This window comes from Mauremys reevesii, linkage group 3 (genome assembly GCF_016161935.1).
Source record: "Mauremys reevesii isolate NIE-2019 linkage group 3, ASM1616193v1, whole genome shotgun sequence".
Lineage (NCBI taxonomy): Eukaryota > Metazoa > Chordata > Testudines > Geoemydidae > Mauremys > Mauremys reevesii.
This window is the reverse complement of record NC_052625.1, coordinates 61,307,917-61,334,547: the sequence shown is the minus strand read 5'-3', so window position 1 is coordinate 61,334,547 and position 26,631 is coordinate 61,307,917. Positions and strand designations below refer to the sequence as shown.

Genomic DNA, 26,631 nt, shown 5'->3' with positions numbered 1-26,631 from the left:
AGCAGTCAGCATATTGGTGAATGCAGCCCTACATATATTTGGTTGTACCCTCTCCAGACCACCTTTCATAGGTCACGCTTCTTGGATTGTGACCTTTCTGAGGAAGCGCTTGTGTTTGTACACTGCTTAGCACAGTGGGGCTCCGATCTTGATTGACATCTCTGGGCACTGGTGTAGTATAACTAGTTCATTAATCACAATATAAATAATCTGGCCTTTATTTTCCCCAAAACACAGGGAGCCAGGAAAGAATAGGCTTGTGAATAACAATAGTGAAGCGCTAGGTTGAAATCACTAACGGAAACTGTACAATTATTTCAGCAAAGACTAGAATGTTAGATCCACCGGGACCTTTATGTAGAATTAAAAAAAAAAAAAAAAAAGGCAAAGAACATCTGTAATTTTCCAATGAAGATTATGGAATATCCCAAGTCAGCTGTGACAAGAGTGATGACAGCACAGTGGTTTTGTTTTTTTTTATTTACCCTTGAACAGATAACCTTCCAGATTTTGGTAGAGGAGTCTGTTTTCTTAGACACACTGGTGATGATGTTTTTCACTATGTTACAAAACTTTCCTCTCCCCCGCCTTCTTCTCTTCCGTCTAGGAACAAATTCATCCATGTCATTTGGCCAGAGCACAGATTCACAGCGAATCCTGCAAAGACCAAAGGCTTGGGATTTTGTAGGGGACTTTTCAACTATGATGCTGGACTTCATCTGCATTAAAAGCTGTCTGAAGGACTGTCAACAAAGAATACTATTAAGTGACAATATGTTGAGTTGGGGGGGATGAGATCTAATGGGGTGCTAAGGGGAAATCATCAGATATTATGTTGGTGGAGGGGAGCCACAGACGTAGACCGTGTTTGGTCCAGTGTTATTTCATATCTATATTAGTGATATTAGAAGAGTGATTCCAGGCACTTTGTTACTAGAAAGATATGGACACGTGGAGGGAGTTCAGAAAGACGAGCAGGAGGGGCGCACATGTGCGTGAGAGAGAATGATTTACAAAAATAAATTAAAATAGCGTTAAATATGAATAGCTTCACCTGGCTGCATGGTGAATAGGGATGCGTGTGTGCAGGGCATAATACAGTCCCAACAAGGTGGGATTTTTGAAAGTGCCTAAAGGAGTGAGGTGCCCAACTCTTATTGAAATTCAGTGAGATATGGGTGCCTAACTCTCTTAGGTGGTTTTGCAAGTATCACCCCCAGTTGGTTATTATTTGAAGGAGGGATTGGAAATATTTTGGGGTGTGTGTGTGAAGGAGGATAACTAGGAAAAATGGGATCAGACTTAGAAAAAAGGACGGTTAAAATGAATAGTAAGAAAATCCTCTTTAGACTGAGCTCTCTTAAGCTGTGGAATGGGGGTAAAGGTGGAAACCCCAGAGCCCATGATCTTTCAAACTAGACTCAAGAAAGTGGTAGGACAGTGGTTCTTAACCTTTTCCATATGGGATCCCTCCCATTGTCTTCCACCCATCTGGCTTTAAAAACAGCAGTCGAATATATGGGGAGTTCTGCTCTTGGAAGAAGGGGAGAGCACACTCTTTTACTGTTTAACATTCGGCCAATCCATTATAAACATTAATAAAAACCTCAACATCTGCCCACCAATGAAAAGATAAATAAATAAGATAAAATGCATGAGCAACACAGAAAAAGTCAAACAGACAGCTTCAAAAGCCACCAGATAATTAGCCAGTGGCCAATCAATTTGAACCTACTCACTCTACACCATATTTCCAACTATACATTGAGGTTTCTTATAGTCCCTCGTCTTGATACTCCTGCCTGTTAAAATAGTAGTCAGAGAACATTACCATGGAATCTCTGGACATCAACCTTCTGCCAAACAATCTAAGTTCAGCCTAAAGGATTCCTTTCCTGAAGTTCCTCATGACACTGGAGCCATCACATACCAGCACCTCTGACTGTCCTATTGTAATGCTGTCTATTCTGACACACAGAATAATAGAAACGTAGGGTTCGTAGGACCTTGAGATGTCATCTAGTCCATCCCATGCTGAAGCAGGACCAAGTATAATTTAGACCATCCCTGACAGGTATTTGTCTAACCTTCTCTTAGAACCCTCCTGTGATGGGGATTCCACAACCTCCCTTGAAAGTCTATTCCAGAGCTTAATTACCCTTATAGCTAAAAAGTATTTCCTAATATCTAACCTAAATCTCCCTTGCTACAGATTAAGCCCATTACTTCTTATCCTATCTTCAGTGGGCACAGAGAATAATTGATCATTGTCTTCTTTATAACAGCCTTTAATAATATTTTAAGACTGTTCCCAGATCCTCCCTCAGCCTTCTTTTTTCAAGACTAAACATCCCCATTTTTTTAATCTTTCCTCATATGTCAGGTTTTCTAAACCATTTATCATTTCTTCATTTTCTTCTGGACTCTCTCCAATTTGTTTGCATCTTTTTTAAAGTGTGGTGCCCAGAACTGGTCACACTTCTTTAGGTCAGACCTCAACAGTGCCAACTAGAGTGGTACAATTACTTCCCAGGTCTTACATAAGACACTCCCATTTACACACTCCAGTATTGGACCCAATTTATAGTAATTTCATCTAGACCACATTTCCCTAGTTTGCTTATGAGATTTTCATATGGAAGTATATCAAAAGCCTTACTAATATCAAGATTAGTTAATCTTCCCCCACATCCACTAGGCCAGTAACCTGGCCAAAAGAAGGAAATTAGGTTGGTTTGGCATGATTTGCTCTTGACAAATTGGCTATTACTTATTCTTCCAATATTCTCTAGGTGTTTACAAATTGATTGTTTAATAATTTGTTCCAGTATCTTTCCAGGTATCAAAGTTAGGCTGACTGGTCTATAATCCCTCACATCCTCTCTGTTCCCCTTTATAAAGATAAGTACTATGTTTCCCTTCTCCAGCCCTCTGGGATCTCAGCTGTCCTCCAGAAGTTCAAGGATAATCAATAACAGTTCCAAGATTGCATCAGTAATTTCCTTAACTACCTTAGGGTGAATTTCATCAGGTATTGCTGACCTGAATATATCTAAGGTAACTTATCTAAATATTCTTTAACCCGTTCTTTCCCTATTCTAGCTTGTGTTCCTTCTCCCTTGTTAGTATTATGTTAACCATTTGGTGATAATTAACCTTTTTAGTGAAGAGTGAAGCAAAAGAGGCATTAAATACTCCAGCTTGATTGCTGACATTCATTATTAGTTCTCCTTCCATGCTAAGTAGCGAACCTACACTTTCCTTCATCTGTCTCTTGCTTCTTCAATGTATTTACAGAACCATTTCTTATAGCCTTTTATGTTCCTTTCTAAGTGTATCTCATTTTGTGCCTTAGCCTGATTTTGTCCCTGTATGCTTCTACTATTCTTTTGTAGTCATCCTTAGCAATTTGTCAGGGTTTCCACTAGGGCTGTCAATTAATGGCAGTTAACTCATGTGATTAACTCAAAAAATTAATTGTGATTAAAAAAATTACTCACGGTTAATTGCCGTTTTAATCACACGGTTAAACAACAGAATACCAAATGAAATTTATTAAGCATTTTGGATGTTTTGCTACATTTTCAAATATATTGATGACACTCATTAAAAAATATGTTAATTAAATTTGTGACTGAACTCCTTGGGTGAGAATTGTATGTCTCCTGCTCTGTGTTTTATCCACATTCTGCCATATATTTCAGTTTACAGCAGTCTTGGATGATGACCCAGCATGTTGTTCGTTTTAAGAACACTTTCACTGCAGATTTGACAAAACGCAAAGAAGGTACCTATGTGAGATTTCTAAAGATAACTACAGCACTCGACCCAAGGTTTAAGAATCTGAAGTGCTTTCTAAAATCTGAGAGGGACTAGGGGTGGAGCATGCTTTCAAAAACCTTAAAAGAGCAACACACTGATGTGGAAACTACAGAACCAGAACCACCAACCTTCTGCTGGTGGCAGATGATTAAAATTAACATGCGGTGGACTGCACTGCTTTGGATCGTTATCAAGCAGAACCCATCATCAGCATGGACGCGTGTCCTCTGGAATGGTGGCTGAGGCATGAAGGGACATATGAATCTTTAGCGGATCTGGCACATAAATACCTTGCAACGCTGGCTACAACAGAGCCATGCAAATGCCTGTTCTCCCTTTCAGGAGACATTGTAAACAAGAGGCAGGCAGCATTATCTCCTGCAAATATAAACAAACCTGTTTGTGTGAGCAATTGGCTGAACAAGAAGTAGGACTGAGTGGACTTGTAAGGTCTAAAGTTCTACATTGTTTTATTTTTGAATGCAGTTATTTTTTGTACATAATTCTACATTTGTAAGTTCAAATTTCATGATAAAGAGATTGCACTACAGTGCTTGTATTAGGTGAACTGAAAAATACTATTTCTTTTATTTTTACTGTTCAGATATTTATAATAAAAATAAATATAAAGTGAGCGCTGTACACTTTGTATTCTGCGTTATAACTGAAATCAATATATTTGAAAATGTGGAAAATATCCAAAAATATGTATATAAGTAGTATTCTATTATTGTTTAACAGCACATTAATTACGATTAATTTTTTTTAATCATGTGATTAATCACAATTAATTTTTTTAAATCGCTTGACAGCCATAGCTTCCACTTTTTGGGAACATTCCAGGACCTTTGACCCTGGGAGACTGTGAACAACTCAAATATCTGTATTGTCATGCTCCTGGCCCTCTATATTTCTAAATGCTGAACGCTCTACCGCAAAAGACTACCTTTTACATTCATCACATTCTCTTCTGCCCATTGCTTTTCTTGAACATGGGTCCCATGCAGACAGTGGGTGACTCATCCGAAATCTCAAACCTGGCCTAAAAGACCAGATTTTCAAAATGCATGATTTAGGATGCTGGTAGCACAGCAGGAAAGACTGAATGAGAAGACTGGGAATGTGTATCCAAAAGGGTACCAGGCACTAGACTCCATAAGCTCTTTTTAAGCAGCACAAAGGATTTCTGGGGAGTTATTTCAACAGGAAACCCCTTGATCAGTCTCATGAGCTTGACAGAATGCCACATGAGCAGTTCTAGCATTCCATCCATCAGGAGGTACTAGTGCCTATGCCAGTAGGCTAATAGGAACACACAGACCACTGTGGTCTTTATGCCATGAGAATCTCAACAATTTCTTTTTTCAGATTTTCCCATTTACAATCCAGTCTGTGTCCAGATCAAAAGCAGACTTTGTAATCATTGGGATGAAATAAGCCCTGGAGCCACTGGCACTAAAAAGTGCTTTTGGTTTTCCCTTTTCTCTCTCAAAATATGAAAATGCAACATTTTATTTCAATCACTTGATTCACAGTAGAGTCTCCCCAAACTCAATTCTGCTGTCTGGCTGAACTCTATGCCAAGCATTCTAAGCAGAACAGTGCTACAACTCCTGGCACACCAAAGAGGACTAGTCCATCAGATGTTCCTTCTGCAAAGTTCACACTGTCTCAGAGAGCTCTATGCGTGCCATTCAGTTTGTGCCTTCAGGTTTTGTGTCCTTGCTGCTGCCGTTCTCCACATCATCAGGCCTCGGGCTGCAATTTTTGTTGCAATCCATTAACTCCTGCTCCAGCTCTTTGCTCTTCTTCTTGCCGCACTGGCAGAGGTCACTAGAGTTCTCTAGCAAGGTGATGCACAGGTTGATGACCAGGGCCAGCCAGGCCATCCCAAAGAGGATCCACACAGATACCAGGTTCTTGTACCAGGAAGGGTAGGTGAGGTCTGGGTTCATCCCTGGAAGAAAAATACCCCAAACGTTTATAGCCATTGGGCCAAGAGTGCCGTAAGAGAAACTTTATGGCTAAAGCTAAAGGAGAGGTTTGGGTTGGGAAGGACTGTTGGTGTCTGCTCATCGGCAACCCTGGGCAAAGCCATGGACCCTTTACATCCCTCCAGCATGGCAAGCATAAGCGCCAACTTCATGGACCACTGGATCCATGAACTTCATGGATGCTCCAGGCTGGAGCACCCATGGAGAAAAAAATGGTGGGTGCTGAGCACCCACTGGCAGCCCTATCATCTCCCCCCCACAGCACCTCCTGCCCACCAGTGGGCCCCGTGGATCAGCACCTCCCCCGCCCTCCCAGTGCCTCCCGCCCACCACAAAAGCTGTCTTGCAGCGTCCGGGAGGCTGCGGGGGAAGGGGGAGGAGAAAGGACATGCCACACTCGAGGGAGGGGGTGGAACCGGGCAGAAAGAGGTGGGGCAGGGGTGGAGTGGGGGCAGGAAGAGACGAGGTGTGGGTGGGGCCTTCGGGGAAGGAGTGCAGTGGGGGCGGGGCCTGGGACAGAGCAGGGGGTCAAGCACCACCCGGCACTTTGAAAAGTCAGCACCTGTGATGACAAGAGTGGTGTTCAGATACTACAGCGACAGGTGCAGTATAAAAACGTAATGGATTAGATCGAAATATGGGACAGCTATAACTCTCCATGCTGGCTGGTATAGCCTGGTGGAAATATCACAGAATGGTACTGCTCCCTGTACAAAATGTGAACATGCCAGCTATCTCACGGACAGGCAGGAACTGTAAAACAGACCAGTTTCATGCCTATGTCAGCAACAGCTCACAACTCACTGTGACTTGTAAATATGACCATAAAGAAGAAAAGTAAAACCAAAATTAGATCCACTTTCAAAATGAAATTGTTGACAGGCCCATGGATGTGGTTACATTTACGTAATCCCATTTGCCTCCGGTTTTTGTTAAGCACTAAAATACTGTCACAGCGTGGCAACGTTTGCTTGAAATACCCTTCCCTATTAATAGGTGTTCCTGGCTGAGAGAAGGGTAAGAGGCTTCTGCTTGCTCACAGGTGCCGCGTTGAGCCACCTGGCATATGAATGAGGTGAGAGGGGGTATCTAAGGTAAGGGCTGAGCAGTCCTCTGGGAGAAACCCTAGGAGCAGACAAGCCTGGGGAGAAGGTTTGAACTGAACTTTATATGTTACCTCTGGTTGATTTCTTGGTTACTTAGATTGTAAGCTCTTTGGGCAGATACCATCTGTTTGTCAAGGGCTCCTAGGTGCTATGGTAATATAATAAAGCCAAGCCCCAGAAAGGGGGTGAGTTTGGTTTCTACCTCCTGCATGGACTGTGTTGAGAAAACAGTTTGGGAAAGGCATCTGCTCACAGACACAAATATACACTAGATTCAAATCACAAGGAGGAGATAAAGTGCTTGCATTCATGTTTTCTTTATCGCCGCTTGGCTCCTAGCATTCATTTTTAATGGGAAGGTTTGTCATTTTCACCACTGAAAACCCATGGGGCTGTGGAAACATTACGGAAAAGGACACTAAATGGCAGAATTAAAAAAAAACAAAACCATACCAGCACAACAAAGTTGCCAGGCAGCTCTCACCTGGTGCCAGGTCATTTATAATCATCTTATTTATTTAATGTTGAGTAATCTCCACTGGTTTGTAAATAGCCCAGTCCTGGTAATAAACAAGCCTGCCCCTTCGCCTACATTCTTCCCCATCTGTGCATAAAGGGCGCAATTCAGCCCTATGCAGAGATGAACACAAAACCTGTGCACCACCTGCTTCCCACTTAAGCATGGGGTTTAAGTAACCCATAGGCTTCGCACCAGCTTTCTGCACAAAGGTGAATTTCAGCCAGAGAGACTCTTGTAGGTTCCTTGGCTTCTCGATCAGGAACCTTTCACCAGTGCGAACTTCACCCTGAGGTTTAACAGCCATTAGCAAAATGGCATCTACAAAAAGAAGTGAAAATGGCAACGCGATGGACCATTCGATCCATGGAGAAAGCTTTCCCCTGCACAGGAGTTCACCTGATGGGCAAGGCATTTGGAACGATCCAATTAGAAGATGTGAGCCACACTGCAGCATCCGTAAAGCAGGAGGGTTGACCGGGAGTGTAGAGTTATAGATTTTAAGTCCAGAAGGCACCATTATTATATAAGACAGGCCATAGAGTTTTATCCAGTTACTCCTGTATTGAGCCCAATATTCCTATCATATTAGGCTGGTTATGGAAGGCAGCTTACAGACTTCTCAGCAGTCAAGCCCCTGCATAAGATGGGGAGTAAAATCTGATTGCCTGTCTCTATGTCAAAGGTGCCCATCACTAAGGTAATTAAGCACCAAACAAGAGTTTTGAAGAAATGGGGTCGGAGGATGGGGGAAGAGACTATAAAAAGGTGTTTCCCTCTCTCTCTTTCCCAGGCCTTCGGGGGGGGGGGGGGGGGGTTTCTCTATCTCGTGTTTTCAGTGGGAAAAGCTTTATCAAAAAGGCGTGTGCTGTTTCAATCTGAACACAGTCAGGGTTGGGCTCAGTCTGTTTCCTCTGGCAAAGGGTTTTGGAAGCTGCGAACTCTCTGCCTCTGCTGCCTGACAGTCTAAACCTAGGCGTCTCTCTTGGATTTGACATTGGAGAAGGTAGTGACAATCTGTTTGTAGAGTACGATCAGAACGAGACAAAATGCTCTAGGTGTTGAGGTTTTACGTTGCAATACAGCACATTTTAATATCAGACCTCACGATGAAGGCTATAATGCTCTGACTAGTTCTGATCCACAAAGCGCAGGGTGGCTAGATGCAGAAGGACTTGAAGAGATTGCTTTCCACTTCCTGCCATACGGAGGAGTCACCATGCATGACCTGGCTATCTCAGAAACCATCTCCTCCTCTATGACCCCTCCAAGTCAGCCACCAATCAAAGTGCATTTGTCAGTCCTGGGAATCATTAAAGGGTTAAAACTGCCAAATGGGTCTCCAGTATGCCACACGCTGTTTACTGGCTTCCATTAGGTGAGAGTGATGAAATCCCAGCTACTTACCAATCACATAATCTCCAAAGCCTATTGTGCTGAGGGTAACGAAGGAATAGTAGAATCCTTCTGCATAGGTCCAGCCTTCTATCACAGAGAACAGAAATGGGGGTAGCAGGAGGAACAGCAACAAGCCAGTCACCAGCGCACAGGTCCTTGTCAGTATGGCTGCTGCCTCCTAGTCAAACAGAAAAGAAAAACCCACCAGATATGAGGCTGGAAGATTAGAGCAGATAGCAAACAGAAGGCTCAGCACGTTGCTGAAGTTGATAGAATATGTGTGCGGTCCAGACAAGTTCGATGATCTAGCTCAGGCACTGCATCCAATGGCATGAGTGGAGTTGGCTGGGCCAGAACCAAACGTTTTTGTCTTGTCCAGGCCAGGCAAAGTTCACCCTGTGCAAAGGGACATCACAAACCCTTTGCCCACAAGTCTCAGTTAGAACCTCTCAGGGCAGGGGTCGGCAACCTACAGCACGCGTGCCAAAGGCGGCACGCGAGTTGATTTTTAGTGGCACTCTACTGCCAGCTGGGGTCCCGGCCACCGGCCCCACTCAGTCTGCTGCCTTCCTGGATGAACGGAACCCCAGGCAGGCAGCGGGCTGAGCGGGGCTGGCGGCTGGGACCCCGCCCGGGAGGAGCCAGCAGACGGAACCCCAGACACGGTAACAGGCTGAACGGCTCAGTCTGCCACCCCCACTGCCGGTCTGGGGTTCCGTCTGCCGGCCTCTGCCAGCTGGGGTCCCGGCCCCCGTAAATGTAAAATGTATGACTGGCACGTGGAACCTTAAATTACAGTAAATAAATGAAGACTTGGCACACCACTTCTCAAAGGCTGCAGACCCCTGTTTGAGTGCATTTTTCTCCTTTTATTTATAGGATGACAATGGCACCATTCACAGTGCTACAGAGCAGGGAGCTGCAAACATTCTCTCCTTGGAGACTAGTTGTTAATACAGAGATTAGCTTGTGGACACCGCCCTTCATGGTCACAGTCATGTGGACCACCTCCCACCCCATTTGTGATCAAACACGTGGGTGAAATCCTGACTCCACTGATCTCAAACCCCACATTGTCTTCAGTGGGATCAGGATTTCACCCAACATCTCTGTGGCAACTACCACTATTACATCCCATTACTATTATGGGAAATCAGAATTAGGGAAGTATTTAATGTATTACTAGCTTCTTTTATTGCAGCTGAAGACAAGGAGTGACAACCCAGGATAAACCAGTTTGCTGCGTATCACCAGATATCCCTTGATCGCCACTGGAAAACCTTTGCTGTAGAGAAGGCAGTATCAGCACTTCTGCTATCAGTCAGTTTTCAGGGTCTTGCAGCACAGCCTAAAGTTGAAATGTGTTAGTAGCATGTGCCTCCAACAGAAATTCTTTCCCACCTCCAAGAAAATACATGTTGTATATTTAAATACGTCTGGGTATGCAATGTATATTTCTGAGTTCCATGTCAGGGATTCAATAGGGTCCATGTCAGGGAGGAATGGCTCCTCTGAGATTAGCTAGTAAACAACAGAACAGAAACAGCAGAGGGAACTCTCTTGTGACAGAGAGAATCAGACTGTATTTGGAATTGCACATGCCGAACCCCTCCTGCACCCCAACCTCCTGCCCTGAGCCTCCTCCGGCACTCCGCACCCCTCCCCGCACTCCAACCCCTGCCCTGAGCCCCCTCTCACACTGCCACACCCCTCCTGCACCCCAACCCCCTGCCCTGAGCCCCCTCTCCCACTGCCACACTCCTTCTGCACCTCATCCCCCTGCCCTGAGCCCCTTCCTGCACACTGCACCCCCTCTTGCACCCCAATCCCCTGCCCTGAGCCCCCAACCCCCTGCCCTGAACCCCTTCCTGCACATCGCACCACCTCCCACACCTCGCACCCCCCCCCTCTGCCCCAGCCTTACATTCATGGCCCTGCATGCCATTTCCCCACCCAGATGTGGCCCTTGGGCTAAAAAGTTTGCCCACCCCTGCTATAGGGGAAGCTGTTCATCAGAACGGTAAGTAAAGCTATCAATTAACTAACAGCTCCTTGTGATATCAGTACAGATGATTTGGCTCCTATAAACCAACGGTTAAGGCAGAGTAATCACTGCTTCCCTTATTGGGTAATTCACACCATCAACCAGACAACCCCTCCACCTTAATGTGTGGATCAGGCGCTTATGGCCAGACTGCTTACCTGCCAGCGCAGCTTCTCCCCCAGGCGCTTGGCACATCGCTGAACCCCAGACAGCATCAGCTGCCCAATCCGGTTCAGGAGGATGAGGTTCAAAGGGATCCCAAAGAGGGCAAAGAAGGTGCAGAAGATCTGAGCACTCACAGTGCTGGGGCTCAGGTTCCCATAGCCTGGCAGGAAAGGAACAGAGCGGGGTAAATTCTGATGCACTCTCTGTCTGCCCTCCTCCCCCATAGATCTAGACCTCCATCTTCTACCCTAGGAATGGGAGGTCACTGCTCTAAAGGGACCATGCCAGCCCACTCCACCCCCATGTATAATATTTATTACTTCCCATTGTTTGTAACATCCTCTCAGAGGCTGGAAAATAAAATGTCTTTCCTTGCCAATTTTTTCCCCGTTTCCATTTGCCAGTCACTGAATTTCCTCCCCTTACCCACTGCCCATGCCAGGGATTTGACAGGAATATTTACTTCTTTGTTCTGGAGTGAGTATTACTGACGTCAGTGTGGCATTGGGAATAGGATTTCTTAGACAACTGCTGCTACATAGCCAGTACAAGACTATCTAGACCATTAAAACATTGCTTGTCTTTAGACATTACATACATTTTGGCCTCTTCTTTTGAAGCGTGGCTCAGAAACAAACACAATTAGGCTTGTGCACATTTTGCTTTGTATACAATATAAGAACAAGGAATAAGAATTACACCCGATTTTTGTTTCTCTTTACAGGATGCCTTTAAGTGACGGGGTGACACAAGAGTAACATTTTCAAAAGTGCCCAAGTGTCTGATGAACCTATGTCCCATTTTCAAAAGTGGCCTCGTCACTTAGAAACCTAAACTGCATTGAAAGTCTTTATCCCCCTGCAAAAGAACTAACATTCCCGCCCCCCACCCCATCCCGATCTTCAGTATCTGGAGGACTTGCCCCTTTAGGGAGTAGTTTTAGGTGTGAGGGCAGGTCTAGGCAGCGAATGAAGATGTGAATGTAGCACAGGTAAGCACACCCAGGCTTGCTTTAAACTAGCACCTGCAGGTAACAGCAGTAGTGACGATATGGTGCCAACTGCTTCAGCCTGGGTTAGCAACCCAAGCCCCTACCCAGGGTCCCCCACACCTTCCTTTGCTCTGTTGACCCTGAATCACTTGTCAGGACCAGCTTTTAACATACACGGCACTTAAGACCTTCTGATATTTCAGGTGAAGAACAGCTCTTCAAAGGGCTAGCTCTAAAGTTTCGGTCCCTTGCAGGAGGCAGGGGTCTTGGAGAAAAAACAGTATGTGATCATCTAATTAACAACTAACCCAATGCACACGCCTATGAGTGCTGCATTAAGGCTGCACAGGTGTTTCCTAATGTTTGGGTGCTTGACTTTGCAACCTAAATGTTCTTTTAACAGAGATTGTTTTAAATGCAATTGTCCATAGAATCCCTTGCACAAGCTGTAGCTCTGTGCAGAGCAAAGGGAGTAAGAAGTTAAAGAGGTCCAGGCATGTGACAAAAGAGGGTGCTAGATGGTTTGGGCAGGGTAGGCTACCTATGAGGGAACATGTGGGGTGTTTCTATGGTAGGGTCTTTTCCTGGGTGTGCTGCAAATTCTGACTGTTTCCAGATTCTCTCCTGGACATTAGACCCAGGGCATTTCGCAGGTTCCTTTGGTCCTGAGGAGACAGAGCTGGGACGTGTTTAACCAGGAAAGCTGAAACTCAAAACAGGAGTCATGCTGACCCAATGAGTATCTATATAACCAGCCAGCCCTGAGTTTCCTCTCCTACCCTGTTTAAAATTAACAAAGGTTGCATATTGGCTTGGGCGGCTCTTCCTTTTCCTCCCTGATTTCTCATTCTAGCACTAAAGCTTTCCACAGCCTTAGTGCTGTGTGGGAGGAAAAGCTAGCAAAGGTAGGAAGAAAGGACTATATTGTTAGGCTCACTTTGGGAAACAGCAACTCGAGAGGAGGCTGAACCTATCTCAGGGTAGGTCTATGGTACGAAATTAATTCGAAGTTATTTTATTCGAATTTCCTGAATCGAGTTTATACATTCGATGTTATGTGTCCCCACTAAAGTGCGTGAATTCGGCGGAGTGCATCCACAGTACCGAGGCTAGCATCGAATGGCGGAGCGTTGCACTGTGGTAGCAATCCCACAGTTCCTGCAGCCTCTGCCGCCCATGGGAATTGTGGGTTAAGTTCCCAGTGCGTGATGGGGCAAAAACATTCTCGCAGGTTTTTCTGGGTGTGTGCCGTCACTCACTCCTCCCTCCGTGAACGCTATGGCAGACGCCATGCTTCCAGCAGATGGTGCAGCACGGTGCACCGCCTGTCTCCTGGTATGTTGAATCCACTTCGAATGTCCTCTGCTCTATCTACTCTTTCATCTAACCATTTCCCGCTGTTTCTCGGCCATCGTGAACAGAGCTTTTTCCACGTTGTCTGTCCTGGGCTCCCGTGGAAGCTACAGAATGCAACAATTCCCTGCTATTTCTCAGCCATCATGAACAGAGCCGCACAGCTTCTGCCGCAAACTCTGCTCTCGCCACTTTTTCCATGTTGTCAGTCCTGGGCTCCTGTTGAAGCTACAGAAGGCAACAATTCCCTGCTGTGTCTCAGCCATCGTGAATAGAGCCGCACAGACAATCTAGAGAAAGCGGCGGAAGCTGTCCTGGGCTCCCGTGGAAACTACAGAAGACAACCATTTACCACCTTTTATCGGCCATCTTGAACCGAACAGCTCATTTCGCATCCTTTTTCAAGGATTACCCATGCAGGCGCCATTGCACGGCAAACATGGAGCCCGCTCAGATCTCTGCTGCAGTTTTGACCATTGTAAATACCTCACGCATTATCCAGCAGTATGCTCAGTACCTGCAAAACCGGGCAAGGAAGCGACGACAGTGCGATTACTATACCGATGAGGACATGACATGGACACAGACATTCCTAGAAGCACGGCATGTGGCGATTGGGAGATCATGGTGGCAATGGGCCAGGTTCATGCCGTGGAACGCCAATTCTGGGCCCGGGAAACAAGCACAGACTGGTGGGACCACATAGTGTTGCAGGTCTGGGATGATTCCCAGTGGCTGCGAAACTTTCATATGTGTAGGGCCACTTTCATGGAACTTTGTGACTTGCTGTCCCCTGCCCTGAAGCGGAAAGACACCAGAATGACAGCAGCCCTCACCGTTGAGAAGCAAGTGGCCATAGCACTGTGGAAGCTTGCAACACCTGACAGCTACCAGTCAGTCGGGAATCAGTTTGAAGTGGGCCAATCTACTGTGGGGGCTGCTGTGCAGCAAGTAGCCAACACAATCATTGAACAACTGCTATCAAGAGTAGTGACTTCGGGAAATGTGCAGACCATTGTGGATGGCTTTAATGCACTGGGGTTCCCTAAGTGCGGTGGGGCGATAGACGGAATGCATATCCCCATCTTGGCCCCGGCACACCGTGGAGGCCAGTATATAAACCACAAGGGGTACTTTTCCATGGTGCTGCAAGCACTGATGGATCACAAGGGATGTTTCACTGACATCAACGTGGGATGGCCGCGAAAGGTGCATGACGCTTGCATCTTCAGGAACTCTGGTCTGTTTGAACAGCTGCAGGAAGGGACTTACTTCCCAGACCAGAAAATTACTGTTGGGGATGTTGAAATGCCTATAGTTATCCTCGGGGACACAGCCTACCCCTTAATGCCATGGCTCACGATGCCATACACAGGCAGCCTGGACAGTAGTAAGGAGCAGTTCAACTACAGGCTGAGCAAGTGCAGAATGATGGTGGAGTGTGCTTTTGGGCATTTGAAAGGGCACTGGCGCAGTTTACTGACTCAGTTAGATCTCAGCACAACCAATATTCCAATTGTAATTGCTGCTTGTTGCATGCTCCACAATATCTGTGAGAGTAAGGGGGAGACTTTTATGGCGGGGTGGGAGGTTAAGACAACTTGCCTGGCTGCCAATTTTGCACAGCTAGACAACAGGGCGATTAGAAGAGCGCAGCAGGGCGTGCTGTGCATCAGAGAAGCTTTGAAAGCCAGTTTCATGACTGGCCAGGGTACGGTGTGACAGTTGTGTTTGTTTCTCTTGAAGCTACCCACACCCTGTATATATGAAAGGAAATAAAGTCAAAATTGTTTAAAAACTGTTCTTTATTATTTGTTGCACAACACATTGAGAGCAATTATAAGGTAGACTGGGGCGGGGGGCGTTAGATGGGTGGAGGAGGAGGGAAGGACAAGTCCAGAAACCAAATCAAAAGTTCACATATCCCAGCTTTCTGGTGCTTGGGCAATCCTCTGGGGTTATGTGTGGGTCCCCGTAGCCTTCCCCCCTTGTGTTCTTGGGCGTCTGGGTGAGGAGGCTATGGAACTTGGGGAGGAGGGAGTTTGATTATACAGGGGCTGCAGTGAAAGTCTGTGGTCTTGATGTCTTTCCCGCATTAGATCCACCATACAGCGGAGCATGTCAGTTTGCTCCCCCACGAGCTTAGCCATAGCGTCCTGCCTACTCTCATCACGCGCTTCCCTTCTCTCTTTGCGTTCCTGTAATGCTTTATGGGACTCCGCAATTGTTTGCCTCCATGCATTCAGCTGGGCCCTATCAGTGTGGGAGGACTGCATGAGCTCGGTTAACATGTCGTCCCGAGTTTGTTTTTTCTGCCTTCTAATCTGGACCAGCCCCTGGGACGGAGTAGATGGGGCCACGTTGAAACATTTGCTCCTGTGGAAGGAGAAAAAGGGAGGGTAGTATTTTAAAAAGTACATTGCAGAGAACAAAGAGGGCACTTTGGTATGAGTAAGCCATCACACACAGCCGGGCAACAGAATTCATCTTGCAGGCAGCCCCTAGGGGCATGCAGGGTTCTGCTTCTTCTACATTCATTTCAATGCTTTCAAACTGCTGGGTCCCCTTTCCCACAACAAGCGATGCCTGGTGGGTTTGCCATATAAAAAGGAGGGCCTGCGGGATCTCTGGGATTATCACTGCACACAACAACCACCCCGCGTGGCTCCAATCAGGCTCAGAGCAGCGATGAGCCATTTACTGTAAACGCAAATAACCCAGCGCGGCTGGGTTCCCCACCACCTGTGTGGCTCCAATCAGGCTCTCACTCACCAGAAGTACCGTCTCCAGGGTCATGGAACAGGAGCCCGCCTTGGGAGTGAGGGGAAGCTATTGGATCCAGCATTAAGATTAGTTCCTGGCTAGGGAGGAAAACGGATTCCCCACTTGCTGCCTGTGCACTGTCGTCGTCCTCCTCCTCCTCCTTGTCTCTTCCTCCTCGCTCCGTGCAACTCTCCCCTTGCAGGTGTCCACAGACAGTGGTGGGGTAGTGGTGGCATCACCCCCCATAACTGCATGGAGCTCGCGGTAAAAGCAGAATGTATGGGGCTGTGACCCAGAGCGCCCATTTGCCTCCCTGGCTTTTTGGTACACTTGCCTGAGCTCTTTGATTTTTGTACGACACTGCTCTGTGTCCCTGGAATAGCCTCTTTCCATCATGGCCCTGGAGACTTTAGCGTAGGTATTTGCGTTCCTTTTTTTGGAATGTAGTTTTGCCATAACAGACTCATCTCCCTAGCATGCGATGAGATCCAGTACCTCCTGTTCAGACCATGCTGGGGCTCGTCTGTGAAACCGGGACTGTGTGATCTCCTGTGATGGTGGACTCTGCATGGTCGCCTGTGATGGTGGACTGTGCTGATGGTCACCTGTCCTGCTGGTGACCAAACAGGAAATGAAATTCAAAAGTTCCTGGGGCTTTTCCTGCCCACCTGGCTAGTGTATTGGAGTTGAGAGTGTTGACCAGAGCGGTCACAAGGGAGCATCCTGTGATCGCTCCCGGAGGCCAATAACGTCGATTTGCGTCCACAATACCTTTAACCTGGGATTGCAATCTCGATTAAGCGCTACTCCACTTGCCGAGGTGGAGTACAGATATCGGATTAAAGAGCCCTTTAAATCGAAAAAACTCGTTTGGTCATGTGGATGGAATCATTTTTTTTTTAAATAACTCGGCTAATTCCGAAATAACAGGCTAGTGTAGACCAGACCTCAGTGTTCGCAGAGATCAGACCCACCTTTCCCTTTGGGCTTGGCTATACTAGGCAAATTAGTACCAGTGTAAACACAGCCATGTAGTTATATGGTGAACACTGCACCAGTGCAAACTGGGACTGACACCAGTTAAGTAGGCTGCACTAGTGCAAGCTCTGCCTTACACCAGAGCAGTGCATCTACATGGGGGTTGTACTGGCTCCAAAAACAGACCCAACTGCAATCTAGATAGGGCCTTTGTGCCAGCCAAACCTGATGCTGTCATCTCACTTAGGGCATGTGTTACATAATGATATTCAGGAAAGCTAAGTCGAATGAACCGAAGGTGTGCTGTTAAAGTGCCTATATTAAAACTCATTGATTTAATTCATGTGGAATTTCTTCTTCAGAAGTGGCTTTCGCTTAACTCACTTAGTTCATTCCCTGAATTAAACTGAAGTGGTCTAAGGCCACTTCATTTCAGAGTGAGAGTGTCCACACAGAGGTTCAATGTGATCTAATCGATCTGTTTTAAATTCACATTTTCAGTTCATTCCGCTTAACTTTCCTGAGTGCCCTTCCCCCATTGACCTCAGAAATGCATGAGCACTGAGAGCTCTTTGACAAGGGGAGACTGAAGTGTGGCCCCAGGAGCACTGCTATGCGATCCCCTTATCTTCATTACACAAAGCAGCTTGCCACGCCCCAGCTCAGTCAGGGTAGTGGCACCTCCACACTGAAGATGACATGCGCTTCAGTTGGCTGTTTCTTGTAGTCTAGATGCAGCTCTCAGGCACCTAACAAGTTATCAGTGTGCCCAGTCTTGCCTGCATGCCTCCTTACAGACAATGGGGCCAATTTTCAAAGGCTCAAAGGGCAGTTAATTGTCCAACTACCACCAAAATCCTAGGAGAGTTGGGTGCCTAACTCCCCTTTGTGCTTTTGAAATTCTGTCCCATTGTCAATCCTACCGTTTTTTTCAAGCTTTCTGTGTGGCTTTTTGCCATGTGTCCATCTGTGCCAAGTCTGCAGTAACAGGAGCTGCAGTTAGCATGTAGATCTCAAAGTGTTTGCCAAAAGTGGAAAGTCAGGATTATCGCCCTTGTATAGGAATTGGTGGGGAATAAAGGCAGTGAAGTGACTTGACCAAGGTCGGCCAGGGAGCTAGTGGCAGACTGCTGATATGTACAATTAAGAAGATAGTACTGGATTTTTTAAACTCAGGGAAAGCTGACAGGTGCAAGGAGCACATGGTTTGGACAGGCACATTCCTTAGGGGAGGATTTATTAAAAGAGATACTCTATATCCTAGTAAGGAGAAGAGGAAAGAAGTTAATAAAGTAGAAGTAGGAGCTGAAGAGAAACAGTCAAATGAAACAGCCCCGTTCAGTTACATCACATGAAGGCAGACAACTAAATATTGACAAATTTTATAAGTGCTTGTATACAAATGCCAGAAGTCAAAACTAAGATGGGGGAACTTGAGTGCCTGGTATTAAATGAGCGTATTGATCTAATAGGCATCACAGAAACTTGGTGGAATGATGATAATCAATGGGAAATGGTAATTCCAGGGTACAAAGCCTACAGGAATGACAGAGCAGGCCACGCTGGTGGGAAGCAGCACTATATGTGAAAGAAAGCATAGAGTCAAATTCAGTAAAAATCTAAGTGAATCAAACAGTACCATAGAATATCTACAGACAGAAAATCCATGCTTGAATTATAAGAATATAGCAGCAGGAATATACTATTGACCACATGAGCAGGATGGTGATGGTCATTGTGAAATGCTCAGGGAGATTACAAAGGCTACTAAAACAGAAAACCTAATAATAATGGGGGATTTCAACTATTCTCATATTGACTGGGAACATGCCACCTCAGGATGGGATGCAGAGATAAAAGTTCCTAGACACCATTAATGACAGCTTCATGGAGCAGCTAGTCCTGGAACCTCACAAGGATAGAGGCAATTCTTGATCTAGTCCCAAGTGGAGCAAGAGGCCCAAGAGGTGACTATAGCTGACTCAATCAGTAATAGAGAGAGAGAGAGAGAGAGAACCAAAGAACCCCACCACAGTAGCATTTGGCTTCAAAAAAGGGAAACTTCACAAAAATAAGGGATCTACTTAAATGGAAAAGGAAAGGTCACAAGAGTTAAATGCCTACAAGATTCATGGAAACTTTTTAAAAATACCATAATAGAGGCTCAAACTATATGTATATCCCAAATTTAAAAAACAACAACAAAAAAGACACCATGGCCAAACAGAGTAAAAGAGGCAGTTAGAGACAAAAAGACATCTTTTAAAAATTGGAAATCAAATCCTACTGAGGAAAATAAAAAGAAGCATAAACTCTGGTAAGTCAGTATAAACGTATAATTAGGCAGGTCAAAAAAGAATTTGAAGAGCAACTAGCAAAAGACACTAAAAAAATTGCTGTTAGTTTTAAAGTAGATCAGAAGCAAGAAACCTGCCAAACAATCAGTAGGGTCACTGGATAATCAAGGTGTTAAAGTAGCACTCAAAGAAGTGCTGTGGTGCAGAAGCTGAATTAATTCTTTGCATCGATCTTCACAGCAGCGTATGTCGGGGAGAGTCCCACACTTGAGCCATTCTTTTTGGGTGACAAATCTGAGAAACTGTCCCAGATTGAGATGTCAGTAGAGGAGCTTTTGCAACCAATTGATAAATTAAACAGTAATAAGTCACCAGAACTAGATGGTGTTCACTCAAGAGTTATGAAGGGACTCGAATATGGAATTGCAGAACTACTAACTGTGGTATGTAATCTATTGCTTAAATCACCTCTGTACCGGATGACTGGCAGATAGCTAATGTGACTCCAATTTTTAAAAATGCTCCAGACGCGATCCTGGCAATTACAGACCAGTAAGCCTAACTTCAGTACCAGGTAAATTGGTTGAAACTATAGTAAAGAACAAAATTATCAGACACACAGATGAACATGTTATATGGGGGAATAGTCAACATGGCTTTTGTAAAAGGAAATCATGCCTCAACAATCTATTAGAATTCTTTGAGGGGGTCAACAGGCATATCGACAAGGGTGATCCACTGGAAATAGTGCACTTGGACTTTCAGAAAGCCTTTGCTTAACAGCCTTGGTGAGGGACCTTGTCAAAGTAGGCACTCATTGGATAAAAGATAGGAAAAGATAGGTTACTAACCTCTCATAGGTTAAAAGATAGGGAAAAAAGGATAGGAAGAAATGGTCAATTTTCACAGTGGAGAGAGGTAAATAGCGGGGCCCCAAAGGACCTGTACTGGTATCAGTGCTGTTCAACATATTAATATATGATATGGAAAAAGGAATAAACAGTGAGTATAAAGAAGGGCAACAAAGATGAGTAAGGGTATGGAACACCTTCCATATGAGGGGAGATTAAAAAGACTGGGACTGGACAGCTCAGAAAAGAGATGTCGGGGGATGGGGGGGTGGGGGGAGAGAGGTAAGACACTGGTCTTTAAAATCATGAATGATGTGCAGAAAGTGAATAAGAGAGTGTTATTTACCCCTTCACATAATGCAAGAACCAGGGATCACTCAATTAACAGGCAGCAGGTTTAAAACAAATAAAAGGAAGTATTCTTCACACAAGGCACACTTAACCTGTGCCAGCGAATGTTGTGAAGGCCAAATGTATAACTGGGTTCAAAAAAGAATTAGATAAGTTAATGGAGGATAGGTCCATCAATGGCTATTAGCCAAGATGGTCAGGGATGTAACCTCATGCTCTGGGTGCCCCTAATCCTCTGACTGTCAGAAGCTAGGACTGGACAATAGGGGATGGATCACTTGATAAATTGCCCTGTTCTGTTCATTCCTCCTCAAGCATCTGGCACTGCCCACTCTTGGAAGATGGGATACTGGGCTAGATGGGCCATTGGTCTGACCCAGTGTGGCCATTCACATGGTCTTATGTTTCAGTTGATCCGAATCAGCCTCTTTCAGCCAAAAAATATTTTGTCCAAAAAAAGGCCCAGCTCTAACTGGAATACTTCCGCTCACTGGCGAATTCCACTACCTGCTGGGAAGCCACAGGAAGACAGTCACACAGAGAAAGACAAGCACGGAAAAGCACTTGCTTGGCACAGTGTTCCAGAGCTGCCAGGAATTTCATGATTCCACAGATCTGAGCTGGCCTTTGACAGTCCCACCGGGCTGTCTGTGGCAGAGCCATAAATACCATCCCTGACTGTCCTCTTCCTGCAGCCCGCTTCTTGCATCTGTGTCAATGAGCACTGGGAGGGGAGCAGGGGAGGACAGAAGGGATTTATTTTGATGTACATTTGCAGCTCTTTCCTCATGCCTGAGATGGGGGTGGGGGGAATGGACAAGGGGCACTTTCACTGCGTCCATCTTATGTTTAAAATGGTCTCACTGAAACTCCTGCATGACACAGCTTAGCTTTGTGACTAGAAAGTGTAAAGGAAGCCCTGGGTAAGTGCCTCCCTACCTGAGACAGCGCTGAGTCCTAGGACTCTGGGATCCAGAGGCACACGGTACCCTCACTGCATTAAGTGAACAAGAGGTGCCACAAAGGCTGGCACCGACGCACCCCAAAATTCACTCTCTCCTCAAATCCCTTCACTGGCTTCCTTTGCTTCTTCTGCATCAAATTCAAGTTTCTCATCTTCACCTTGAACACACTTCCCCCATTCCGAACCTGCTTCAGTGTTTGTATACAGCCCATAGGTACAAGGTCCCTGCCCTGAAGAGCTGACAGTCAATACTGATCATGGCAAGAGAGGCCATGCTGGGAGCAGGTGTGGGTAACAAATGAGGGGGAGGATGCATCACACAGAGCAGGTTAGAGAGTTGTTTGGGGGATAAGGTTTGCTGCATTAGTCCTTTTTGTATGATCACGTATTTATTGCTACGGTTTTTAAAGGGACCTAGAGAATTATTGTTGGAGGGCTTTGAGAAAGAGAGGGGAGGGTGTGCAAAAGGATTTGAAGGAAATGGAAGCTCTGTGGAAGATCAAGGAGGACATTCCAGATGTAAGGGACAGCAGGTGAAAAGGCCCAGAGGTACACAAAGAGAACTAAAGGATATGGGGAGAGGTGGAACTGGTCGAGTGCCCAAACTCCCAACCACAAGCATTCAAAAAATCATGAGTCAGGCCCCATAAAAATAACAAGATTGGCCTAAAAACACAAGTTTCTAAACACGAAAAAATTGAGATTCTTATCTCCCTTCTGGTCTTTGAGCTTTCAGGGATCATGCTTTCAAGCTTTTCTCAACAGCTGTAAGGGCTAGAAACTTACTTTGTCTTTTTAAACAAAAGTTGAGAGTCATATTATCCCGTGACTCCAGGAGCTGAGACTTCAAGGAACTCACCAAGTATCATAAGAACTGATAACACTGGAGTGCAGGGTCTGAACAGGAGATTGTTGGGCAACAGGGAGGAGAAGCAGAGGGTTCTGAGCTGGCAGAACTTTGAGCAAGGGGACATGGTGTTTGAAGTAGGTGCTGAAGATGATGCAGAGTCAGAGAAGGTGTGTGTGTGTGTGTGTGTGAGTGAGAGAGAGAGAGAGAAATGAACAGAGCTGTGGGCGAGGGCAGTGGATTTGGCAGTCGCATTTTGCACAGACTGGAGGGGAGCCAGGAGCTGATGGGAAGGCCAGAAGGATTACAAGGTGGGAGACCATCAAGGCAAGGACAAGGGTGTGGGGAGCAAGGGCAGAATGTGAAGAAGCTGTGGAGGAAGAAGCAGGAGGAGTTAGCAACACCCTGAATGTGAGGGGTAAATTCCATCCAACTTCTCCTCACTCTCCATACCTAGGATTTCTTTCATACTGCCGCCTATGCTTGGGACAACCTCTCTCGTCTTCAACCACTCCTAAACCCTTCTACACTGATCTCCCATGACTGTGTCCCAGCATGGTCCTGCATCAGAACCATCACCCTGTACATCACATTTCTCTGAGCCGGACAGCAAGTTCTTTGAGAAGGGACCTTGTCTCTTTACATGCTTTGAAGAGTCCGTCTCATTCTTAGCTACACCTTGAGGTCTGGGACCATGCTTCCTTCCTAGTAACACCTTCTGATGTCTCCAGAACTTGCATAAACATGGACAGGGCTCTCCAACTAGGGTGACCAGACAGCAAGTGTGAAAAATCAGGATGGGATGGGGTGGGGGTGGGGGGGGGTAATAGGAGCCTATATAAGAAAAAGACCCCAAAATCGGGACTGTCCCTATAAAATCGGGACATCTGGTCACCCTATCTCAAACATAGGGGCTCTATGACCAGCTACCTGTATTTTTCCCTTAGACACTATACTGCCATCTAGTGGGCATTACTATAATAAAATGTACAGTACCAACAGGATTCACAGAATTAAATGTCAAGAGCTTGATCCCGCAATCCCTACTTGTGTGAGTAACTTTTACAATCTTGCCATTCCCAAGCATTCAACAATCACAAGATTGACTTAAAACTCATGAAATTTTGACTGAAAGGTCTCAAAATGTATCTAAAAATGGGGAATCGTGAAACAGGTGTGTTTCCAGTGGGACTGGTTCTTGGCCCTACACTACTTAACGTTTTTATCAATTACCTGGAAGAAAACAGAAAATCAACACTGATAAAATTTGCAGATGACACAAAAGTTTGGGGATGGGTAAATAATGAAGAGGACAGGTCACTGTTACAGAGCAATCTGGATTGCTTGGGAAACTGGGTGCAAGCAAACAATATGAATTGTAATATGGCTAAATGTAAATGTATACATCTGGGGATAAAGAATGCAGGTCATACTAACAGGATGGGGGACTCTATCCTGGGGAGCAGTGATGCTGAAAAGGTTTTGGGAATGGTGAATAATCAGCTGAACATGAGGTGCCAGTGTGATGCTGTGGCCAAAAGAGCTCATGAAATCCTAGAACGCATAAACAGGGGAATCTCAAGCAGGAATAGGGAGGTCAATTTACATCGTATTGAGCACTGGTATGGGGTATTGGTATGACCACTGCTGGAATAGTGTGTCCACTTCTGGTGCCCACAAGTCAAGAAGGATGTTGATAAATTGGAAAGGGTTCAGAGAAGAGCCACGAGGATGACTGAAGGATTAGAAAACATGCCTTATGGTGACAGATTCAAATCGCTCGATCTATTTAGCTTAACAAAGGGAAGGGTAAGTGGTGACTTTTGATTACAGTCTGCATGGGGAAAATATTTAATAATGGGCTCTTTAGTCAAGCAGAGAGAGGTGTAACATGATCCAATGGCTGGAAGTTGAAACTAGACAAATTCAGACTGGAAATAAGGTATAATTACTTTTCAATGTTAAAATTTTTACTATTGGACCAATTCTCCATCACTGGCAATTTTTTATCTCAAGACTGGATGTTTTTCTAAAAGATGGGATCTAGGAATTATTTTGGGGAAGTTCTATGACCTGTGCTATACGAGATGTCAGACTAAATGATCACAATGGTCCTTTCAGGCCTTGGAATCTACCTACACTTGCAATTAGAAATCATGGAAATCATAGAATCACAGAACTGGAAGGAACCTCGAGAAGTCATCTAGTCCAGTCCCCTGCACTCAAGGCAGGAATAAGTATTAGACACCTGCACCTGGCCCATTCCAGGTGACTCAGGCTTGCAAGGCTCTGGCTAAGGGGTTCTTTAACTGCAGTATAGATGTTTGGGCTCAGGGTACAGCCCGAGCTCTGGGACCCTCCTGCTTCACAGGGCCCTAGAGCCCGGGCTCTAGCCTGAGCCCAAACGTCTACACTGCAATTAAACAGCCCCTTAGCCCGAGTCCCATGAGCCTGCTGACATGGAACTTACTGAACCCTAATTCACATCCTGCCTTGCTTTCCTGCAATCATAGCTATGCCGGTAGATCTGTGCCCCCCAATTATCATAATATTGGCCATGCAAATGTACCTTTAATAAAAGGAGAAACGCTCTGACACTGCTCAGTCCAAAATTCTGCATTATTAAGTCAAAAAGCTTAAAATACAGCAGAATTAGGACATTAAAGAAAAAAACCCACAGAAATAATTATAAAACCTTCCCCATGATTAATAATGACCAGCAGAACACCCCAGATTCATCCTGATTCTCCTGGGGCTTCTCCACACCATCAGGCCTCAGTCCCCAGTCAGGCTTTAGATGGGACATCTCTTCTGTCATTCTACTCTCATTCATAAAAGGAGAATGGGCAACAGATTTGGATTTGACTAGTATTTCTGTGCTTCAAACAGAATGTAACGTTACAAGACATTAGCCTCCTAAGAGGAGCCAGTTTAAACTAACTGGTTTTGGTCAGTCAGGTTAAAACAAATGTTAAAGGTTTGTTTTCTTTTTTTTAAAATTGTTAGCACATACCAAGCTCACCTGCCAAACTGCTTTGGTTTCTATTTAACAGTGGTCCACCCATGTTCTGTAAGTAGAAGAACTACACTGACGTGATCTATCTACCTACGGTACTAATATGCCTTCCCCATTGTCATAACATCTGAGCACCTCAAAATCTTTAATGCATTTACCCTCACAAGCCCCAGTGAGGTGGAGAAATGCTGTTGTCTCCATTTTACAGATGGTGAACTGAGGCAGCACGCGGCAAAGCAAGAGCTTGAAGAACCTAGACCTCCCAAGTCCTCAGGTACCACCCAAACCACCAGACCACTCTAAGCCTTGAGGAATGTGTGGGGGGTAGGGAAAAGCCAGAGACAGACAGACACACACATGCAATAGCGTGTCCACTGCCACTGGCTTCATTGTGAAAGAAACAAAAAAGCACTCTGAAATCAGAGTCTACCCATGGGACTGCCATTATAAAAACATTCCAGCTAGCATGATTGTACCCCTCAGTGAAGCCAGGGCATAAGCCTTAAAAGCACTAGAGTCTAAAACCTTGTTTTACAAAAAAAGACCTTGCTAGGAAATCACTTTTAAAAGACAAGTTAGTTTTGCCTGGAGAGTAGCTAAGCACACTGAGGCTAAAATGGCTTTGGGGGAACAGAGCCACTCCGGTTGGCTTGGAAAGGACGTATAACGAACTATGGGAGCAGGCAAATGTGCTCTGAGCAGGTAGTTTGGTTTTAAGTCAGAGTTCAGAGCACCTAAAGTGTCCGAACTTCTCTGTTCTGTTGAGATGACTGAGCACCTGTAGAATTTTCCATCTAGATTCTAGAATGAGGCTACACCGCCATCCTGTGGTTTATTCAGACACAAGTACATACAGCAGTTCTCAGCCTTCTCAGATTCAAAGCGCATGAAAAGGAAACCAGAGTGTCCAGGAAGAAGCCAGTAAAGTCATGTGGGTGTCTTCTCTCTTTCTCAGCTTGTAGAAAAGCAAACTATTATATTATTACTGCTATAATTCCTGATTTCCAGGGTCAGCATTTCTGATGGCAATGCATTTTCAGTACTAAGCAGAGCAGTAAAAACGATTCCCCGTCTGCAAGTCATGTAGACAGATAAATTTGGGTCTGAAAAATGACTTGAAGATCAAAAAGGGCTGAAAGATACAATGTAAAGCTGGAAATCTAGAATGACCCCG

At 45.3% G+C, this 26,631-nt stretch overlaps 1 protein-coding gene across 1 annotated transcript in view; it reads right to left on the bottom strand.

Moving 5' to 3' along the window:
* Window positions 1-5,318: 5,318 nt before the first annotated feature.
* Window positions 5,319-26,631, bottom strand: part of KCNK17 (potassium two pore domain channel subfamily K member 17) — a 46,723-nt gene continuing 25,410 nt past the window's right edge. The window contains exons 3-5 of the mRNA XM_039528373.1: window positions 11,040-11,206; window positions 8,847-9,015; window positions 5,319-5,779 (exon numbers count right to left, since the gene is read on the bottom strand). Of these exons, the coding sequence (XP_039384307.1) occupies window positions 5,517-5,779; window positions 8,847-9,015; window positions 11,040-11,206 (599 nt within the window). The 3' untranslated portion in view covers window positions 5,319-5,516. The remainder of the gene's footprint in view (window positions 5,780-8,846; window positions 9,016-11,039; window positions 11,207-26,631) is intronic.